Source organism: Berghia stephanieae, chromosome 3, assembly GCF_034508935.2.
Source record: "Berghia stephanieae isolate SIO BIC M18660-M18661 chromosome 3, UCSD_Bste_1.3, whole genome shotgun sequence".
Lineage (NCBI taxonomy): Eukaryota > Metazoa > Mollusca > Gastropoda > Nudibranchia > Aeolidiidae > Berghia > Berghia stephanieae.
The window spans coordinates 47,732,370-47,754,534 of record NC_088362.1 but is presented as its reverse complement, the minus strand read 5'-3'; the positions used below and the strand labels follow the sequence as shown (position 1 = coordinate 47,754,534).

At 37.0% G+C, this 22,165-nt stretch overlaps 2 protein-coding genes across 2 annotated transcripts; both read right to left on the bottom strand.

The window, feature by feature from the left end:
* Positions 1 to 5,792: 5,792 nt before the first annotated feature.
* Positions 5,793 to 7,500, bottom strand: LOC144969562 (serine protease HTRA2, mitochondrial-like). The gene has a single exon (XM_078908703.1). The coding sequence runs from the start codon at positions 7,354 to 7,356 to the stop codon at positions 6,016 to 6,018; it is 1,341 nt and encodes a 446-aa protein (XP_078764829.1). The 5' UTR covers positions 7,357 to 7,500; the 3' UTR covers positions 5,793 to 6,015.
* A 4,532-nt stretch (positions 7,501 to 12,032) lies between these two features.
* Positions 12,033 to 18,245, bottom strand: LOC144969560 (chitin-binding domain protein cbd-1-like). Its single transcript, XM_078908702.1, has 5 exons — positions 18,173 to 18,245; positions 15,288 to 15,349; positions 14,361 to 14,505; positions 13,359 to 13,504; positions 12,033 to 12,244 (listed from the first exon to the last, which is right to left on the bottom strand). The coding sequence occupies exons 2-5, from the start codon at positions 15,328 to 15,330 to the stop codon at positions 12,171 to 12,173; spliced, it is 408 nt and encodes a 135-aa protein (XP_078764828.1). The 5' UTR covers positions 15,331 to 15,349; positions 18,173 to 18,245; the 3' UTR covers positions 12,033 to 12,170.
* Positions 18,246 to 22,165: the final 3,920 nt, after the last annotated feature.

Below are 22,165 nucleotides of genomic sequence, written 5' to 3'. Positions count from 1 at the left end.
TCTAATAGGTGTAAAACTGCTTAGCTCGTTGTCAACACGCATTGCTGCTTCTTGTTCCCAGTACAAATTCCGTAATATTCTTAAATCTTTACCATCAATGTCCAAGGATGATAGAATTTTGAATAGTTTTTCGTGTTGTACTTTATCAAAGGCTTTTGAATAGTCGATGAAACACATATACAGATCTTTATTTACTTCAATACATCTTTCCATCAGCATTGATAATGTGAATATTCCATTTCTGGTACCCTTGTCCTCAACAAAACCAAATTGCATCTCCCCAATTTCAGGTCGTATTTTATTTCTTATTCTTAGTAAAATTATCTTCAAAAGAATTTTTGTGAGGTGGCTCATTAGGCTAATAGTTCTGTGTTGTTCACAATCAACTGCCCCAGGCTTTTTTGGTAGTGCTATAAAAATGGATCGTTTCATATCAGTTGGCATTTTTCCTGTGTCATACACTTGATTTAGAAGGTTTGTGATGAATTCAATCCCCATTCACCCAGGCCAGTCAAGGCTTCAATTGTTATGGCATCAGGTCCTGCAGCTTTTCCATTTTTCATGCTTTTCATGACGTTCCTAACTTCATCTTTCATTATAGAAGGCCCTTCCAGTTCTTTTATCATAGGCATTTCTCCTCGATTATCAAAAAAAAGTTCTTCAATATATTCTGACCATCTGTTTAGAATGCAGTCTTTGTCCATGATGGTGTTTCCACGCTTGTCTTTGATGCATCCACTTTTAGCACCTGATTTAGTTTTGTTTGTCACTTCTTTGATTTTCTGATGGAAGAATTTGCCATTTTTTTCTTTGCAGGACATTATATAGTGACATTGTTCATTTATCCAGTCTTCTTTAGCTTCGTTGCATTTTCTTTTTATCTGCCTGTTCAGAGTCTTGTATTTTTCTTCCTGATTTTTGGCCTTTCTTCTCTCATTCATTAGTTCTAATATCTCTGGAGTAATCCACTTCTTCTTCTGCAACTTAAGTGTGGTTGGAACATTTTCTTCTAGTGATGCAGCAACACTGTCTTTAAACTGCTCATATTTCTCTTCTATATCTGTTAGTTCTCCAAGCACTTCAAACTTGTTTCTTACTGATAGTTCAAATTTTTCTTGTATCTTCTGTTCTTCCCGGAGAATGTCTAGTTGGTATTTAGGTTTAGCCTTTGCTCTTTTGCAGATTTTCAATTTAACTCGTATGGGGCATAGCACAGGTATATGATCGCTGTTACAGTCAGCCCCCGGCATAGATTTGGCATACAAAACCGAGTTTCGGAAACGTTTGCTGATGAGTATGTAATCTATTTGGTTTCTCACTCCATCTCCAGGACTTTTCCATGTCCACTTCCTTCTATTGTGGTTTGTTGACCAAGTATTTGTGATTGTCAGATCATGTTGACGGCACCATTGAATAAGACGATCACCTCTGTCATTTTTGTCTCCCAGACCATGTGGGCCCACAATATCTTCTATTCTTCACTCTCCACGACTATCGCCAGTTGGTCCGCGGCTTTACAGCTAACCTATAGATCAGGATCTGTAGGCCGTTCCACGATCCGCCACCTGTGGACGCGCTGGGTTGGGGATGGTCGCCCCAGCTGTACCCAGAAACGGAGTTATAGTGTTATAAAATAAAAATTAAATTCCCTTTATTCATCCCTTAGGGGAAATTTGTCTTTAGGGTCTATTCCAAGTGTATACTGGAATAGCCCAGGTATCAGCCACCGTGCTGTGTGACAAGATGAACTAGGGCAAGATGGCTTGCTCAAAGTTTACACAGCCCACAGGTAGTCGAACTCTGTACCTTTTGGCTACTAAGCAAAGGCCATACCACTGAGCCATGCTACCCCACTTGTACATGGGGAAGAGAAAAACAAAGGAAATGTGACCTAAAATTGAAACTTAATATAAGCAGACAAAAACTAGGTTGACATGTTCATAGAGAAAATGAAAAAAAAAGTAAAGTCCCCATTTCACGTGAGATAAACTTTGACTCTTGATTCTTATTCCTGATTCCTATACAAGTTGTGTTATTCAGCATGTTGGCCATATCTGCTTGTTTCAAGCCTCGTCGCAAGCATTTGTGATGCCCAATAACACTCTCCATCCAGCATAAATGGTACAACTGCTTATAACAATGCATAAAGTAGTTAAGGACTTAAATTTCATTGGTTACACCTTCCAAATTTTGAGATAGCGAGGTAGATAAGCGTTTTTATAATCCTACCTCTTATGTTTATGATATTAGTTATCCAGCTATTTGATATTATTATATCGTTAGGTTACAGACAGTGGCTTGTATAGACTATAAATGAATCTGAATTTCTTTTGTTTGTTGTAACTCTTCACCCCTTGCCGCTGGTCGGGAGTATAATATGTACCTATAGTGCGTAACCATTCATTTCTCGTCACCTATTTGCAGCAGTTGTCAAAATCTTTGTAATCACATCCGTTGAAATGATTTCAGGTTTCAACATTTGTGTTGTTTTAGTTCCATTTCTACCTCTGGGAGGCTAGCCTAATACTGTGCTGGAATGAATGATCGTTGCCTAAAAAATGTATGAAGGATTTTTTTCCAACGGATATACGTATATTTCATAATTATTTTTATTACTGTTATTCTAATTATCATTACTCCTGATATAAAAATTGTCCTCCACAAGGCTTCTAAATTTCTTAAGTCGTTACATTTAAGGTGGACAAGGGGCATTGTTTTTAATGTACATAATTTTGTTACTAACTATCAACACACTTACCTCCTCGAACTCGCAATAGCTATATTTAATTGTGATTGGTCAACAGTTGATTCAAGGATGGACATTTCCTACATGGGATAAAATCAGTTAAAAGGATTTTTTTTCTCTCGTAAATTTTAACAATTTATTTACCAAGAGTTGAGAGAAATAAAAAAACCCAGAGGATTCTGTAGTGATCTGTCACTAAAATATTTTTTTTTTTAAATTTCAATTGGAAACTTAAAACAAATGAGACATGAGTTCACTACAACACATTTTATTTAAATGGTCCCATTGTGATGCATAACGTAGCTAGTTGGTGAATGGATTGTTTTTGGTTCTGCATATGTTTTTTTTTTTCTTAATCTGCCCTCCCTTCCCCCAAAAAAGATTCGCTTTATCATGGTGGATAGCCAGCATACCCATATTTGTCATGTTCACAAATTGAATAAACATTTTTGATGCTTTTACCCGTAGGGTTTCGTGTTTTATTAATTGGGATTCTTCTTTGCCTCTGTTAAAATACACTTAATGCAAATATTGCTGTTTGAGACTCGAAGAAATAACGAAAGTCTGGGTGGGGTTCCTGACCTCCCATAGTGGGCAGGGAGGTACTTACTGTGTCTTCTATCCCCCTGTGTCTGGTTTCCAATTGCTTCTGTCTTTGTCTTGGAATGAGATTACTTGGTTTTGTTCTGTCCTTGGCTGGGAGGGAAACAGTCGAATGTATAGTTATAGTTTTTTGAGATATTTTTTCCTTGTGAATCATCTCTCTGTTATGTACTGTTATTTTTTATTTTTAACAAATGATTTGTAAACATTTGAGTGTATTCTTCTTAGTGGGATCTTGTGCTGGTGTCCGGCTGAGACTTATGTGATCTCAAACTGAGTACACTGATAGTGTGCTCTTGGAATCTAAATCTTTTCCCTTTTGAACCATTTCCCCTTATCTTACTTTTTCCTCAAGTCCTCTTAATTGTATTTAAATAATATCTTTACTATCAAATTTTCTTCCTTTTTTACTGGCGCTGATATGACCTAAATGTGTTGCAAGTTCCGTAAAACCCTTAAAAACAAACAAATAACAATAGTCATATATAGAATGGAAGCTTCAATTCGAGTAACGAAGATAATGTGGTTGTTTTGCGCTTCCCCATTGTCAACAAAACATTAAAGATAAATGAAAGGTGCTGGGTGGGGAGTGGGGTTTCTTACCTCCCACAGTGTGCATTGAGGCACTTACTGTGTGTTCTATCAACCTGTATCTGTTTTCAAACATGCTTTCTGTCTTTTTCTTGGAATGAGATTACTTGGTTTTCGTCCTGGCCGGATACCCTAGCTGGGAGGGAAACAGTCAACTGTATAGTTAAGATTAAGTGTTTTGGGAGATGAGATTTTCTGTCTTGTAAAAATCATCTCTCTGTTATTTACTGTATTATGTTTTGTTTACATTTTATATATGATTTGTAAACATTTGAGTGTATCCCTCTTAGTTGGGACCCCTGGGTGGGGTTCCTGACCTCCCATAGTGGGCAGGGAGGTACTTGCTGTGTCTTCTATCCCCTATATCTGTTTTCCAACTTGCTTTCTGTCTTTGTCTTGGAAAGGGATTACTTGGTTTTGTCCTGGCCCTGGCCTGAGTCCTTGCTGGGAGGGAAACAGTCAAATGCATAGTTATTGTTTTGGGAGATGATATTTTTTTCCTTGTAAATCATCTCTCTGTTATGTATTATTATGTATGTTATTTTTAATGTATAATGTAAGCATTTGAGTGTATTCCTCTTTGTTGGAATTTGTGCTTGTGTCCGGATGAGACTTATAGGTGATCTCAAACTAAGTAATTGATGGTTTGCTCTTGGAATCTGCATCTGATCCCTATTTGTTCCCAGTTCCCCTTTGTCTTCCTTTCTCTTGGGTGCTTTAATTGTAATTCTAGAACTTTTTACTATCCCATTTTCTTCCTTTTTACTGGCGCTGATATAACCTAAATGTGTTGCAAGCGCCGTAAAACACTTAAAAACAAACAAAAACATTAGTTGGGACCTGTGCTTTGTCTGGATGAGACTTTTAGGTGATCTCAAACTTTGATAGTGTGCTCTTGGAATCTACACATATTTCCTATTTGAACAAATTCCCATTTGCCTTACCTTTTCTTGGATGTTTTATGTGTAATTCTAGAACTTTTTACTCTCTCATTTTCTTTCTTTTTACTGGCGCTGATATGACCTTATTGTGTTGTGAGTGAATTTATATTAAATATATATATATATATATATATATATATATATATATATATATATATATATATATATATATATATATATATATATATATATATATATATGTGTGTGTGTGCGTGTGTGTGTGTAGTGTGTGTTGGCCTGGGAAAACCAAATGTCTCTGAACCTGTTATAACCTGGAAATAGGACTTTCTATCTTAGCATGAAAATAGGGTTAATAAAAGCATCAATCAAAGCCAAAATCTGACCTCGCAGGGGATGAAGACCCAAGCCAAAGACAGAAAAAGATGGACAATTGTTGCGGCCCTATGCTCCACAAGGAAAACAGACAAAAAACTAGAGCTTTGTAAAACGCAATACTCACTAAACGTGCTCAAAGCGCTTTACAAGGGGTCCTAGCCAACAGCAACACTTAACTGGTGTAATTCACGTCTTTTACCTGTTTAATGATGACGCTAATTTGGAGTGAGCCCTAGCTCAATTTGCGGCGCTGCATTGCGGCTGACGCTTGGGTTATCCCAGTCTTCCCTTGGAATAGACCCCAAAGACAAATTTTCCCTATGGGATGAATTAAGGGAACTTTATTTTTATTTTTTTAATTTTTTTTTAATTTTTAACATGTAGGACGAGGCAGGACGCCGATAAGGCGATATTGCAATTTTTTCCGACAGAGACAACACTGTTAAAGGTCAGGTACTCATTTTACACCTGAGTGCGGTGAGGGGACATGAGTAAAGAGCCTTTTCCAAGGACTCAACCATGCACCGCTCAGAGCGGGACTCTAACCCAAGACCTTCCGATTCGAAGACGAGTGTCATACCTCAAGACGACATAGCCGCAAGAAGGCGATAGGAACATAGAGGAATGGAGTGAGGTAAGTCAATAAACGCATAATAACTTTGCTCAAATGTTATAATTTTTAATTTTCAGCGTTTGGTGTCTTCTACCAGATTATGGCACTCGTCACAATTTTTTTTTTTTTTGTTTTGTAAAACGTAGCTAATCCTGCAGTCCGACCATAACAACTGTTTATAACCGCTAGAACAGTTCCTCGGTCACAACTTCGATAACCCGATTATATTTTCTTCCTCTTAAAATTTTGATTTTCAGTCTCGTGTCCTTTTCCACGCACGTGTAAACATCTGCCGTGGAATTGATCGTCTTGCCGTTTATCTCCGTGATGATGTCTCCTGCGTGAAGCCCACCGTCGTAGGCCGGGGAGCCCACGATTACAGTGTGCACAAAAACGCCGTGGTCAACTGGAGGGAAACTTGCTCTCCCTACCTGAAGTTCGTCAATAAGACTCGGGGTCAAGGACAACATTGTGATTCCCATGAAGCGTCTTTTAGTCCTCGACTCCCTGCCGTTTGCGATGTACGAGGGTTTGCTCCTCTTATTGTTGATCGCCTTCTCCATGATTCTTTCCGCTTCATTCAAAAATTCGAACGCGTAGTCTGCTGGGATAGCGAAGGAAATCCCGTTTTTTATTTTCAAGTTGTTGATACCGATAGCTTTCCCATCCAAATTTACGAGCGGTCCACCTGAATTTCCGGCGTTGATAACGGCGTCTGTTTGAATATATTGCATGTTGCTATTCTCGAGGCCGATCTCCTTACTTGCTCTAAGGCTGCTGCTGATGATACCGCTCGTCACCGTTTTGGATAGTGATAGGGGGCTTCCCATAGCAATCACAAACTCACCTGGTCGAATATTCGCCGAGCTTTCTAGAGGTATGACTGGCAGATCAATACCGGTTTCAATCTTGACGGTGGCGAGGTCATACACGGGGTCGATAGCGGTGACCAACCCCTTGTGAACATCCCCGTTATGAAGTTTGACCAAAACGTTGGACTTGTTGGTCACCACGTGGGCACTGGTCAGTATGATGCCATTTGGTCTAACGAGGAACCCAGATCCGTTTGACAAAGTAATACGATTGCCGCTGTCTGGATGCTGTCCTTTCACCTCCACGTAAACGACGGCAGGTCCCGTTTTGTCCACAACATCGGCAATGAAATTATGCTTTGATAGAAACCATTTCGCGTGGATCGGTTTGACTATTGTATTTGATATGGTTTCAAAATCTATGAGGTGTGATAGTGGTAACGTTTGAACATGATATGAAAGTAAACTATAACTAAATGTTCCTATTATTCCGACCCCGAGACAAAAAGTCAGGGAATGTTTTGAACACTTTATAGAAGAAATGAAAGAAGTTAAATGCCCCGTAAGACGTGACTTTGCTTGGACGTGGTGACTGTTTCTTGAGTTTGCGATATTTCCATTACCTGTGCGGACAGTTTTGAACTGCTGTCTTGTCGTGATACGAAAACACCGAGTCCATTTAGTAGCAGACTTGTAAAATTGTCTTAGAGACATTATGAGGAGTTGTCATCCAATTTTGATTAATGCAATGACTTGACTTTATAAATCAATATTTTGAGTGATCAGTTGACTCACTGGTTAACTAATACAAAGCAATAATTGGATGTTGTGAGAACTGATGTCTATAATTATAATGGCAATTTTTAATTTTCCGTTCAAATGTTATGTTTAATAGTCGTACAAAAAAGAGCGTCTTTCATAAACACTCAATGATATACTGCTTCTGTCGTCGTCCTTATATCTTTAATTTCTAAGGTTTATGGTGTATTTCCTTCATCGTTGGAGTAGATAGATATACATTGTGAAAATCAGCATTTTGTGTTTATGATCCTTGGATCAATTTGCCTATTTCTTTATTATCGGAGACTGACATTTTATTTTCCAATCTTTCATATCATGCAGTACATTTCAAATGTAAATGTTGCTGCTCGAAGCTCGAAGAAATAAATAACAATGTGAAATTGAATGTAAGCTTCAAAGTAATGTACGAAAACAGATAAAATGGACTAAAGAGCATTCTATTTCCCGCCCATCAATGTTTTTGTTTATTCATCTTAACAACGCCACTACCACATTATTTCATTCGTCTGTAGTGTTTCATTCATCCTCTTTTGTTGATAAAGGGGAAACCCGAAACGTCCACTTTATCTTTTTTCGTATATTAACTTGAATCTTACATTCGATTTCAAATTATTATTTATTACCTTTCAAATGGATCACTGTTCATTTTTCATACTTCTGGGTTATGATTTTCACCGCCTCATTGAATTAATTTCAAATACTCTGATACATTTCATGCCATTTCTGTGTGCCGGTATTGCAGAGATTGTTATTCATTGGGAAGAAAATCTCAAGCCACGATCATATTGACATCTATTTTTATTCTGCTTGCATTTTTTATGTACCAAATTTTATGCTTTGTTTGATATCCCGTTCCATTTCGCACAAGTGCTTAGTTATCAAGCAAACACCTCTATTTGTTTGCATTGCAAGACGCTATTGAGGACAAGACCTGTCAAATGCTTCAAAGTTATTTATTTATTTGGGTAATGGAAATAACGCAAAGTCCAATATTTCTCTTTCCAGTAGGTCTGGATGATCGATCCATTTGCATGAACAATATTAAGACCTCTTTCTTGTCCATGGTCATGGTGGGGTAGACAGATTCTTCAGCACCGTTACCGACAAGAAAATATTTTCCAAAATGTAAATCGTGCACCGAAATTGTGCCTGCATTAATCGAATTTACGGTCGGGGGGTCTTCGTCGTTTTCCTGTGTGCTTGACGGTGCTCTCGTGCAGGGTTGGCCGTGGACATCTTCGACTTCGAGCTTGGTAGCTAAATTTTGAATGGTAACGACCTAGGATGAAACTGGAGTTCGAGGGTTGTTGTGCACTCTTTGGCATGCGATGTTTAGGTCCTTTAAATACATTCACCTCTGTCTTCCTGACCTCTTTCGACCCTTCTGTACCAACATCTGTGTCCTGGTAAGGTGCGAATAAAACATAAGCGGAGTTAATCTTGTCTACTTCAATAATGTGGTCGGCTGTTTTGGCTATATCATCTAGATTGGCGCCGTTCATTTGAGCCAAAATACGCCTGACTTCTGGAGGTAGTTATGACTGATGAAAAGAGCGCGGAATAAAGTGACAGGTTTTGAATTTATCGATCGCATGTACTGAAGGAGTTTTGTTGGTCTGCGATCAGCCAAGCCATATTTGAAACAAGGAAAAATCCTGCAGCTGTGTCGCTTCATTATTATTATTATTATTATTATTATTATTATTATTATTATTATTATTATTATTATTATTATTATTATTATTATTATTATCATTATCATTATTATTATTATTATTATTATCATCATCATCATCATCATCATCATCATCATCATCGTTACGGTGATGATGATGATGATGATGATGATGATGATGATGATGATGACGACGATGATGATGTTGTTGTTGATGATGATGATGATGATGATGATGATGATGATGGTGGTGGTGTAATAACCATAACATAGTTTGATAAACACATTCACGAACAAACACACACAGGTGCCCCCTGAGAGAGAGAGAGAGAGAGAGAGAGAGAGAGAGAGAGAGAGAGAGAGAGAGAGAGAGAGAGAGAGAGAGAGAGAGAGAGAGAGAGAGAGAGAGACGCAAATACTCATAAATAAACTGATACTTCATGTCAACTTTTTATACCTTTTTATAATATGATTTACAAATCTTCCGGTGGGTAATTTGTTAGTTTTCTGGCTAGACTAAGTTTGCTGTTCAAACAGCAGCTCCACACAAAAGTGACCTTTAGAAAAATGAATCAACCCGCCATTAATTTGACATGTTTTCGTTTTGATACCCTCAAATTATTCCTTTAAGCCGAGATGCTGATTATTTAAAAAAAAATTAAAAGTAAACTCTTGACTTCTCACATTATTTATCTTGCTATCACTATAGGCTTGTCCGTTTTCATATAGAACAGGGAAAAGTTATAGTAAAAATAAATACCATATAACAGCTTCATATAATAACAAACGATCAAATAGGGAACGTTTAAGCCAATAACAAAAACAATGAACAACATTAAATTATCATTCAAGTGGTGCTATGCGCTTAGATAAAAAAACTCATAACATCCGCCAGTCGGATATAGATAGTATGCGCTTGTATAAGAAGCTCATAACATTGCCATCCGGAAGTATAACGGACCAACACACAAAACTGTGTGTATCCATGAACGTTTATAGGCTGGTAATTACAGTTCAGTGAGCATTACTAATAAACGCGGATGGCAAAAAACAATAACAAAGACCTGAGTGACGTCATCTTCGAACTATCTATAACGTACCAGCACACAAAACAATGGGTAGCATAAACGTTTATAGCCTGATTAATGTAATTTATGAGAACTTTTCGTAAAATGGCTGGCTAAAAACAATAACAAAGAAGTGAGGGACGTCCATTTGACGTCACTCCGGCCTTTGTTATTGTTTTTTTTGCCATCCTCGTTTATAAGTAATTCTCACTAAACTGTATTAACCAGACTATAAACGTTTAAGGTTACACATAGTTTTGTGTGTTGCTTTGTTATACTTCCGGATGGCAATGTTGTGAGCTTCTTCGCCAAGTGCAAACTATCTATAGCTTTGTATGTTGGTCCCTTATATTTCAGGATGGCAATGTTGTGAGTTTCCTAGCCAAGCGCGTAGCATCAATATCCAGATAGACGGCAGAGAAGTAATTGACACGTCTTGTCAGCAAGTATCACTTCTCTCCCGTCTGTCTAAACGTGGCCTTCGTCAACTCATGGCCTGACCGTAGCCATCGTTAAGTTATAGCCTGACAATGACAATGAGACCCAAAAGGACTGGTCTTTTGACGTCATTATTTATTTTTTGCACCGTCTAGTGAGTTGTCGTTAGTAGTGCTTATGGAAACAAGTGGTCCCATTGGTTGAACTATTGAATACAACTCACGATTTGTTTTCTTTTGACGTCATTTTTTGGTCAGTGTCAGGCTATAAGTTAACGATGGCTATGGCCTGACACTGACAAACAAATGACGCAAAAAAAAAAAAACCCAAAAAAACAAGTACCTTTGGCCATAAAATAAAACAAATCGTGAGTTGTATTCAACAGTTGAACCAGTGTCACTTGTTTCTTTGACCAATGCTAAAGACAACTCACTAGGCGGTCATCAAACCTAAAAATGACGTCAACATATGGGCCTGAGTGGGTCTTAGTATAAAGCTATAAGTTAACGATGGCTACGGTCTGATTCAATCTCTCTGTAATGTAGGAATTGTCAAATCGAAAGCTAATTCTGAAAAGGTCAAGGATTACTCTTTTAATTGCCAAATATTATAAGGTTGTTCAAAGTATTGTAGAGGAATCTGACTAACGCGAAAGAAAGGAAGAGGTGTGCCAAAAAAATTTTTGAAACGGACTGATGGGATGCAATTTGTTTCAATCGCCAACCTTAACTCATGGTTGGTAATGAGAACTTACATATTTATAAAATCAATTCTATTTTTAAAAATAGGGTTGAAGGTCAAAATTATTCCGCACAGTCATTGTTTATTTTTTTGCCAACGAACACAGCCTTACTGGCAAATCTAAAAATTATATAACTATTTTTTATGGATTGATATCCAAGAAACCGGTAAACCTTTTCTAAATTAAAGACTGGAGCGATGTGCTCTGACTTGTTTGATTAGGTAACAATGCAAGCAGCATTGTTTTGGAGGAGCTGCAATCTTGCAATCGAGCTTTTTGGCAACCCGTTGAGGTGGGAGTTGCAATAGTCAAGTCTAGAGGTAATCAGTGAGTGAACAAGCATTTTGCATGCGTCATCATCGATAAGGTTCCGCATGTGTCCAATGTTTCTGAGTGAATAGTGGATATTTTGACATAATTTCGACATGTGAGTTTGCATGTCCAAAAATTCATCTAAATATAATCCAAAATTTCTGACACTTTGATGTTATTTATCATAATGTCCTCCATCATGACAGTTTTGCCTGTTTTCATAATGATATGATTCAATAATGAGAAATATTACACAAAAAGAGAAGCATAGCATTCTGACATAGAATTCAACCAAACTCCAAAGTTGTAAGAAAAAATCGAGAAAAACTGACACACAATCAAAACCGGAACAAAATTAAACGCATCTCAACGATTTATTTCAAACGTATATTTATCACAAGATGAAAGAAATATTGGAATAATAATAATATGACAGTTGATGGCAGTCACAAACAACCTAGGGTACAACAATCTCTATACATCGCCTAACACATTACATCGTACCACATGGGGGCGCTGTCATTTTTGGCCAGTCGCAGGACTGGAGTTTTTCATTGAAGACTAAAGCTGAAAAAATAGAAAAGAAAAAAAGAGCTTCTATTTATTTACAAAGTAAAAAAGAACATTTTAAAAATGATTTTCATCTACCAAAAGGGACAATACCGTGCATCAAATTTTATCAGAATGAGTGCTTGTATCGTGCATCACAAAGAAGACCAATCAAATCATCACGTGATAAACGATTGTTGGACCTACCCATACCAAGCTCGATAAAAAACGACAGAGGACGTCGGGTGCTTGGTATGGGTAGGTCCAGCGGCTCTTCTCTTTACTCTTAGTATTTTCTCCGTGCCTGACGTCTTTATCCGGAAGACGGCAGAGGACGGCGGTGCCGGGTCGTCGGAGTCAGTCTCCGGTGTGGGTTAGCCCAAACACCCTTAAGTTTTACCATTCTGTTATGGTCATTTCGACTTTAAATTCAACTCTCCCAATTCATTCCGACACAAATGCAGATTAACACAATGGGTCATATAAAAGTAAGGAATAATTGTCGCTTTGCTGTTTGAGTAAGCAGTAAATCTGTTTTTGTGTAGGGTGCGTGTGAAGTTTAAGGGAAAACTGAAAATGGCAGGTAGGGAAAAGGTTAAAACCTTATTTCACACCCCTGAACATAACCAAAGCTATAGATCTTTGTGTACTCTAACTTTACTATACTTTGAACTGTAGACTTGGCGCCAAAAGAAGATGGATATCATTTTGGAGTTTGAAATCAGAGGAACATAGAGATATAAACTAGTTCTACGTTCAACAATTTCATTTTTAAAATCATGGCTAAGAGGGATAAAACTGAATGGGATCAATGTAAAAGATGCGTGCCTACCGTGAAGGCATGTCACTGAAAATAGGAGATGCAAATGCAGTCGGAGCTACCACATTTCCTAAATCCGTTGAGAATAGATGAAATATTGTGAAGTGCATTGAATATAGCAAATGGTGGAATTCGTTATATATATTGAAGTGACAGTCTAGGCAGGCTGATCTTTTGAATTTTTTTTTTTTTTTTTTTTTTTTTTTTTTTGTATTTTTCTCTCTGCTTTGTCAGGCACTGTTTCACACACACTTATTTTTTTTTAGATCTTTATCTTTCTTTATCTTTATCGCTTGCTAGGGTTTTACTCACTTGAAGGGCAGAAATTGTGTCCTACAAAAATGCCACCAACACAGGTGTAGTAGGACTTGCAGTTGTTGTCCGTGTCGGCGTAGTGACCATCAGCCAAGGATGAGCAATTCTTCATAACACCACATGGAGGAGGGATTCTTGTGATGCTTAAAAAGAAAAGGTATGAGGCACTTTATATATTTTCAACCATCGACACAAAAAAATACACTCCTTCTTCGACAATCAGAAATAAACGTATGCAAATTTGCTCTTGTCTTTTGCATTGCTGCTGATGATGTTTATGTTACTTGCACCGAAACATTACCATTTATGCCCCAGGTTTGAGAATGTTTACCAAGACGATCAATATTTGAAAGACGAGTTTTTTGGCCAATTTTTTAAAATACGAGTTTTTCCAGAGTACGGCAGTTTACCGGTTAAAAAATACAGCTGTGCTTGTGTTTGGATGAGACTTTTGGGTGATCTCAAAACAAGCACATTGATAGTGTGATCGTAGAATATACATTTGTTCCCAGTTTGAACCATTCCCCTTTGTCTTACATATCCTCGTCTGCTTTTAATTTTAAATCTATAACTTTTTTTACTGTTCCATTTTCTTCCTTTTTATTGGCGCTGAAATGACCTAAATATGTCACAAGCGCCGTGAAGGGGCTGCGTGACTCAGCGGTACGGTTTTTGCGTAGTACCCGAAAGGTACCGAGTTCGATCACCCGCCGCTGCGCTGTATGGCCTTGAGCAAGTCACCTTGCCCTAGCTCAATTTGCGGCGCTGCACTGCGGCTGACGCCTGAGTTATTCAAGTCTTCCCTTGGAAAAGCCCCAAAAGACAAATTTCCCCTATGGGATAAATAGAAAGAATTCTATTTTCTGTTTCTCAACCGCTTAAGAAGAAGAAGAAGAAGAAGAACAACAACAACAACAACAACAACAACAACAACAACAACAACAACAACAACATTTTAAAACATAAATAAATAAATAAATAAACTCACTAGATACTTACTCGTCACACTTGCCCGTGTCCTGGTTGTATGCCATATCCATATCACAAGTGATAATGCTACCCTGGCCCCCAGCACAGATTGAATAGGACCTGCATCCAATTTCGTAGTTACCGTCCGTTTTCCCAGTGCAGTTCATGCACAAGGCTGAGTTTAGAATGGATTGGGGATTTGTGGAGAATTGGAGGAAGTGAGGGATTGGAGGAGCTTGCTAGACTGTTTGCCATGGTGATGATGATGATGATGATGATGATGATGATGATGATGATGATGGTGATGATGATGATGATGATGATGATGATGATGATGATGATGATGATTATGATGATAATATTAATAAGAAGAATAATGGTGATGATGATGATGATGATGATGAAGATAGTGGTGGTGGTGGTGATGATGATGATGATGATGATGATGATGATGATGATGATGATGATGATGATAACAATGGTGATGATGGTGATGATGATGATGATGATGATGATGATGATGATGATGATGGTGATGAGGATGATATTTAATGTATATGTATAGTCAATTATAATGTACGCAAGAATGAAAACGAATAAACTCATAAAGAGAGACTAAGTGAATAAATTAAAAAATATATATATTCATAAACAAGTAGATGAATATATAAATCAATAAATTGCACTTTACGCGAACTCTTAAAGCGGCTCACAAATATAAATAATAAGTAGGCTGTTTTATATCAAACTTCAAGACTACAAAATGCTCGTCAATCGATTAAAACAAAATCAGCCCAAGCATATAATATAGTATTGGATTAGTCACCGAAAAAGCCTGCAATTATCAACAATAAGAACGAATAGATATGAAAATCAAAACAGTTCCAAGACATCAATGTTTTGAAAAAGATGAAGTAAAAATAATATAAAGTCTTGTGATTGAATTTTCTTACTTACCAGCGGCAGGGAGGAGGATGAGGATGGAAAATATCTGATTCATCTTGTGACAATTGACTGAGCTGAGGAAAATTTGAAAATAATTACTTCATGTTTTTGTTAATATCAGCTTTAAATCTGTCATAGAACTAGGAAATGTGTCAGAATAATAGTTAATTGACGTACTTTAGAAAAATACGTAGTCTAAGCTATTTTTTAAAAATTGACTAGAAAATAAGTCCTTCAAATATCGATCTATTTAAATGACCATCATCTTGGCAAAAAACTCTTATTAAGCCTTAGACTTCGTGAAGTCCGAGGTTTGAGTGGTTTTACACTTCCAGTGAAATATGAACCAGTATTTGACATCATACTTTTGTTCCCTTTTGTCACTCATTGAATATCAAATCATATAATATCAAACTGAAAAAATATGGTTAACGAGTATAACCATCCTCGGTACATGCCTATTAGTCGGATGGGTTGGCTCTCTAATTAAATTTTGTGAAAGCATTTTTATGTAACTTGACCGTAGCCTTCGTTAACTAAAATCCTGATGCTAACCATAAACATTCCTCATAAAAGAAGACGAATATCACCGGGGGAAAAAATTAATTGTGAGTTGTAATCAATAGCTTTTTATTACTTTTTACCAGCTACTGTTTAGAAGCCAATTTGACAGATACATAACAGATAGCGGTAACATTTAATTTTAGAAAATAAAACAAACTATCTAGAGCATCTATATAGAGCATCCACTAAACGTGCTCTAAGCGCTTTACAAGGGTTCCCTGGCCAACAGCAACACTTAACATGTGTGACGGGACATGACGCCTGTAAGGCAATATTACCTTTTTTTCGGACAGAGACAACGCTGTTAACGGCCAGGTACTCATTTTACACCTGAATACGTTTAGAGAATGTGAGTAAAGAGCCTTTTCCAAGAGCTCAACTGTGCGCCGAGCGAGGCCACACCACTAGACCACATAGCCGCACACAGTTAATTCACCTAGGCATGTCCTCAACTGGTGTACAGAAAGTCGAAAAATCTAGCGACTCCTTATCTTAATCTGCAAAAAAAAAAAAAAAACTAGCGGAGAATCCACGACATTTGCGGAGAAATAAAGGCTATTACAAACATGTGCTCATCGACTTTAATTATCATACTATTGTTGAAATTAACATAGATGGAGACGAATATTTTGAGCCAAATGACGACCAAAAACAGAATAATCGGCCGAAATTTAATTAAGGTGCGTGGGTGCTCAAATTAATCTGGAAACAGATTTTCTAAATAATCTTACATCAATCTGTGAAAAATAGGTTTAATTTTAGATTTGCTAGTATTTCTGTGTCCCTTGGCAAAAAATTTAACAAAGGTTGTAAGGAACAATTTTGACACCCAATCCTATTTTTTTAGAGAATAGATTTCTGGCACTTGTAACTTACTAGTAACTTACAACTGACTCGTCACATACACAAAATAAATGGTAGCATTGTAGATTTATGTGACACAGACAATGACATTTTGCAATAAAGATAACGAGTCACTCAATTTTACAACATTAAGCAGACTAATTATGGATACGACTTGGCGGGTTTGAATAAACTACCATTTGAACAAGTGTGTATGAAAAGTTATCAGACAAACCAAGAAAGAAGAATACTATAGAAAAAAACTATCCCAAAAAATCAGTCTACCTCGACTAGGGATCAAACCTCAGACCTTCTGATTACTTTGGGATGTTTTTTTTTTTCTTGTATTTTTCTTTCCTGCGTTGTCTGGCACCGTTTCCTACATACTTGTTCAGATCTTTATCCTAGACCAGTGCATGATCCCTAATTTCTCAATTTGATATACCTACCAGTGGTGACCCATCGCCTTTAAAAGGTATTATGTCGGGGTAATGAAAATGCTAAAACTTGAACACATATCATATATATGTAATTTTCATGATTATGAATAATAGTATTTTAGAGTGAATAAAAAAAAATCGCAACAATATTTCATATTTTTGATCGATGAAACTCTAATTTGACTTTTTAGCATCAGGTCGATGTGTACAAATATGCAGGTCTGACATTATGGGCCTAGTTTAATATTGTTGAAATGGACAATATTTTGCGTCATTTTTTTTTAGATTTCAATTACAATGACTCCATAATGAATTGGGTTATCAGACCTGCAAATAAGTGCACGTCGCATCTGGTTCATCCATACATAATACTGTTTTATGTCGACGGGTTACAAATAGAACATGAAAAGGTGTAAATGTGACAATAACAGACAAAAAGTAAAGTAACCCTTCAGAGCTATAAGGTCCATTTGAGCCGAAGTTCTCTCCTTACCAGCCATTTTCAGGAGTTTCCCCAAAACTTCTCACACAACTAACACAAAAGTAGATTTTTTATCACTCAAATACAATAGCAGTAAGTTTTTACGATACATAGACGGTCTAATTTCGTTAGCAAAATATGCTCTACAACACACTGTTCGTGTTCTTTAAATTTTATGATGTATGTGAGTAAAGAGCCTTTTCCAAGGACTCAACTATGCGCCGAGCGCGAGGCTCGAACCCAGGACCTTCCGATCCGAAACGAGTGTCATACCACTTGACCACATAGCCGCACATGAAAAAACTCAAAATCGGCATATCTATATTGGGTATCAAAACTTTGATTTCTCCTGATCATTTATGTAGTGTAATGGCAGCGAATCAGGAAATATGATTTTTAGGGATTATTTTTTCTTCTTCTCCTTTGCTTTCTTGAAAAGCTCTCTGCCTTGCCTGGCACGGTAAACATTCACACCTTTTCAGATTTTTTTCTTGCACCAGTAAGGGAATCCCACTTTTTCACGTTCTATAGTCTGTATGTTAGTAAGTGACCACCGAATAAATACCTACCTTTGGTAGTTTACAAGAAAAAATGGACACGAAAATCCGATCTATGAGGGTAGAGATAAGGGCAGCAAGTGGCAGCCACTGACCTCATCTTATTTATATACGGTCTGGGAGAGATAGGACAAGATCTAGCAGTGTTGATGATATCAAAGGGCGGGTCAGCCTAACTACCACCTTTCAATGTTTACTTTTTCACCCTTATAGATTGTGAAGGGTGCTCTACTACAGGTAGAGCATCCAACTTATATTGCACGGAGAGTTCGTTCAGATCCTGCGTTAAAGTCAATTCATGACGTCACCAATACTGGTCAATGACGTGTCAGTGATACTTTATAAAATTTATCCACTGGGCAATTGATCTCTAATATAGACAAATATTATATTGCGTATTTTGGAGGCTTTAATTGCTTTTAAAGTACACCGTGCTTATTTATTCTCCCAGTAGGAAAAACGAAACTAAATTTTTATTTGATATTATACAAGGCATCCTTTCAGCAATTTTAACAAAAAATGTTACTGCATTTGGCCATAGCTGGGTCGAATGAAACTTGATAATGTGTTTAAATTGTCTTCCCCAATATCCTCGGGACAAAAGATTCTGCGATCATTATCATTTATTTTCCAGTCACCTACCCCGACCAAAATTCCCTGATATTATTTTTTCAATACGATTGTGTCGCTAAAAGTTAATCGTATTCTCATTCACCGCTTTCTCCATGCTCTATGCGCTTACAAGTTTTATTATGTATATTTTCTGAAACGATTTCTAATTGCCTGGGTATTTTTCATTACTTTGTACCCCGATGTCTGGATCCATTAAGTGTCAGAAAGGAAACATTTACAGAATGCAAATTTAGAAATAATAAAATTCAAGATTAGACGTAATAATATTTTTCGTTGAGTTTTTAAGGTCCAAACAATCCATTAGTAGCAGATTTAATGTATTCATCACACATATCCATTTCACATCTTTTGTAATTTCCTTGTGTTTTGTTAAACTCACATTACCCATTTCACATCTTTTGTAATTTCCTTGTGTTTTGTTAAACTCACATTACCCATTTCATATCTTGTGTAATTTCCTTGTGTGTTGTTAAACACATCTTGTGTAATTTCCTTGTGTGTTGTGAAAACAGCCCGTCTTTCAATGCAAATCAGAGGTAAGTTTCTTCAATCAGCGAATACTTCAGGACCAACACAGCCTCCACCCATTGATAAAGACGATGCAAGTCCTAATCAGTGGCATAATCATAGGAAGTGGCCATTTGATAGCGGTTGATACCGGTTACTTAATGGCTGTTGATCGTGATGGGGTCCTTAGAGGCGGTGGCATGCCATTTAGTGTTTGTTGTAACACACCAGTTGAGATATTACGTATTTCTTGTGGTCGACGTCGTCGTAGAAGTAGTAGTAGTAGTAGTAGTAGTAGTAGTAGTAGTAGTAGTAGTAGTAGTAGTAGTAGTAGAAGTAGTAGTAGTATTAGTAGTAGTAGTAGTAGTAGTAGTAGTAGTAGTAGTAGTGTGGTGGTAGTAGTACTAGTAGTAGTAACAGTAGTAGTGGTGGTGGTAGTAGTAGTAGTAGTAGTAGTAGTAGTAGTAGTAGTAGTAGTAGTAGTAGTAGTAGTTGTTGTTGTTGTTGTTGTAATAGTAGTAGTAGTAGAAGAAGAAGTGGTGGTGGTAGTAGTAGTAGTAGTAGTATTAGTATTAGTAGTAGTAGTAGTAGTAGTAGTAGTAGTAGTAGTAGTAGTAGTAGTAGTAGTAGTAGTAGTAGTAGTAGCCCCTAATAATGAAGAGGTTACACATTGAATCATAAGGTGGCATAACTATTTCAGTTGCAAGCTGTATTACAGACAGGTTCTAAGGATTACGTGACGAAAGAGAGCGAGCATGGATGCTTTTTATTGACGACAGTATGTAATTCGACTAAGAAAATAAAATGCCATCACTTTCAAAACCAGAAGATCATTTACACAAGGTATGCATTCAGTCCTCCGAAAGAATGGCTTTTACACTTCCAATGGGATTGGAACCAGTGTTTTGGTTAGTATATAAGACCAGAGATGATACCTGTACGTCGAGACAGTTATTTCACTATTACCGGCATCATTACCGGCACGGTACTAATTTTGCTATTGTGAATGGTGAGAAAAAGTGAATTAAAACTCCTTGTCCGAGTACTCAACTTTGGCGCTTGCTCGATCGATGGGCCTATAGATCTGAAGTTGACCATTATACAGTATACAGCTATACTGAGCGTCAATATAAACTGACCAAAACTAAACCGCATATATAGCGTCATAACAAAGTGTGATACTTAAAAATGCCTACATTTATGCGAAAGCCAATAAATTATTCACTAAGTGTATCGGGATCTACAAGATTAACAATAACAAAGATTTTCGTTTTTTATCAAAGCTACAAAAGAGAGCAAAAGAAAAAATTCGAAAGCTCAAAATATGAATGAAAATTTGACATTGCTTGGATCATAAGGGCGTCGGTTATTACGTGCATTCCATTGAGCACAGTACATCCCTATTGGGAAGAAAAGGTGACGTAATGCTGGATAACATAACGATAATATAAAGAACACATTTTAATCTGAAAACATCCAGTTTACTCAGCTAGCATCTTATTACAAACTGTATTTTAGTCATGCTGAGAATTTCCGGCGTTGTCAGAAGTCAACTGATTGGCGTGTGTGCTGCTGGTGTTCCATCGAGAGATATTTCAATGCTCTACCGTTGTTCCAAATCCAGTGTCAATAATAATATTATACTAAGCAAATAATATTACGATCATGGTACTGTCTCTAACCTCCCATGTTTTGGGAAGAAAGGGACTTCTGATGACGATGATAGACAATTATACAACATCACGATGACAGCCCTTTGCATCAGTCAGAAATACTGAAATTAACTACAGATTTCATTATCAAATGTGAGAAGAAGACACAGAGGCAAGATTGACCATGCGTTAGAATTTTACCCAAGGAACACTACACGAGTGCAAGGTTTCAATGGCCTATTGAACACGAATGTTGTTTCAGCCCCAATGGGACAGTGTTCTTTTTTTCTGACGAAAGTAGCCTTAAGCTTTAGTTTGCCGATGGAAGACAAAGAATAATATGATGTCGTGCCGGTAATCGTTACACTGCAAATTGAGTCTCTCTGGCCTCGGGTCCGTTGTGGTATGGGCCGATATAAGAGCTAATCAGCTGTACTCTGGAAAAACAAAAACAAAACAAACATATTATTTAAAGATTTGGCCAGAAAACGTCCTTCGAATATCGATCGATTTAAATGACCCTCATCTTGTCAAAAACTCTCAAACTTCGCGAATATAACGAGAATTTACAAAGTATATTCTTGTCCGATGACATTTTCAAATGAATTAGTTTTGAACCAAGAATCAAAAAGCTAGGAGGGAAAACACAACAAACACAAAAATAGTAAGAATATTTACGCGTTCTTCAATTTTGTACATTTACGCTTACTTTTGCACTCCCCGAAATTTTCAATGTTTTTCTGCCACAGTACCCTATTTGGTTAACATATAGTATGTATCTTACTCAATTTCGAACATCATATCTGAAGTTCTCTTAATTTTTCAGTGGTATGTGAATTATACCAATGTGACAAACAGTTATTAAGTTATCGGCAGTTAATCACGGGGCCAGTTTGAATTTGACGCTCAATATAGATCACAATGCCACGCGTAAAGATGCCACAAGTTTGGTTGAAACAAAAAAATGTTTCATGAAAAAAGCGGATCAGGTTCCAAGACGATGTAGCTAGGTATTATCGTGGAAGCGACTGAAATTGGTTTTGATCCGAAACCAGGTTTTTATTACAGAGTATGACTATTAAATGTTTTAAAGTGAATTAAATCCACAAGTATTCATACATTTTCAAACTATATTTAATTGAATAATAGATAACTCCTTTTTGATCATTTAGATGATTTAAAAAATGATAATTATTAAGAATCAAAGAGGAAA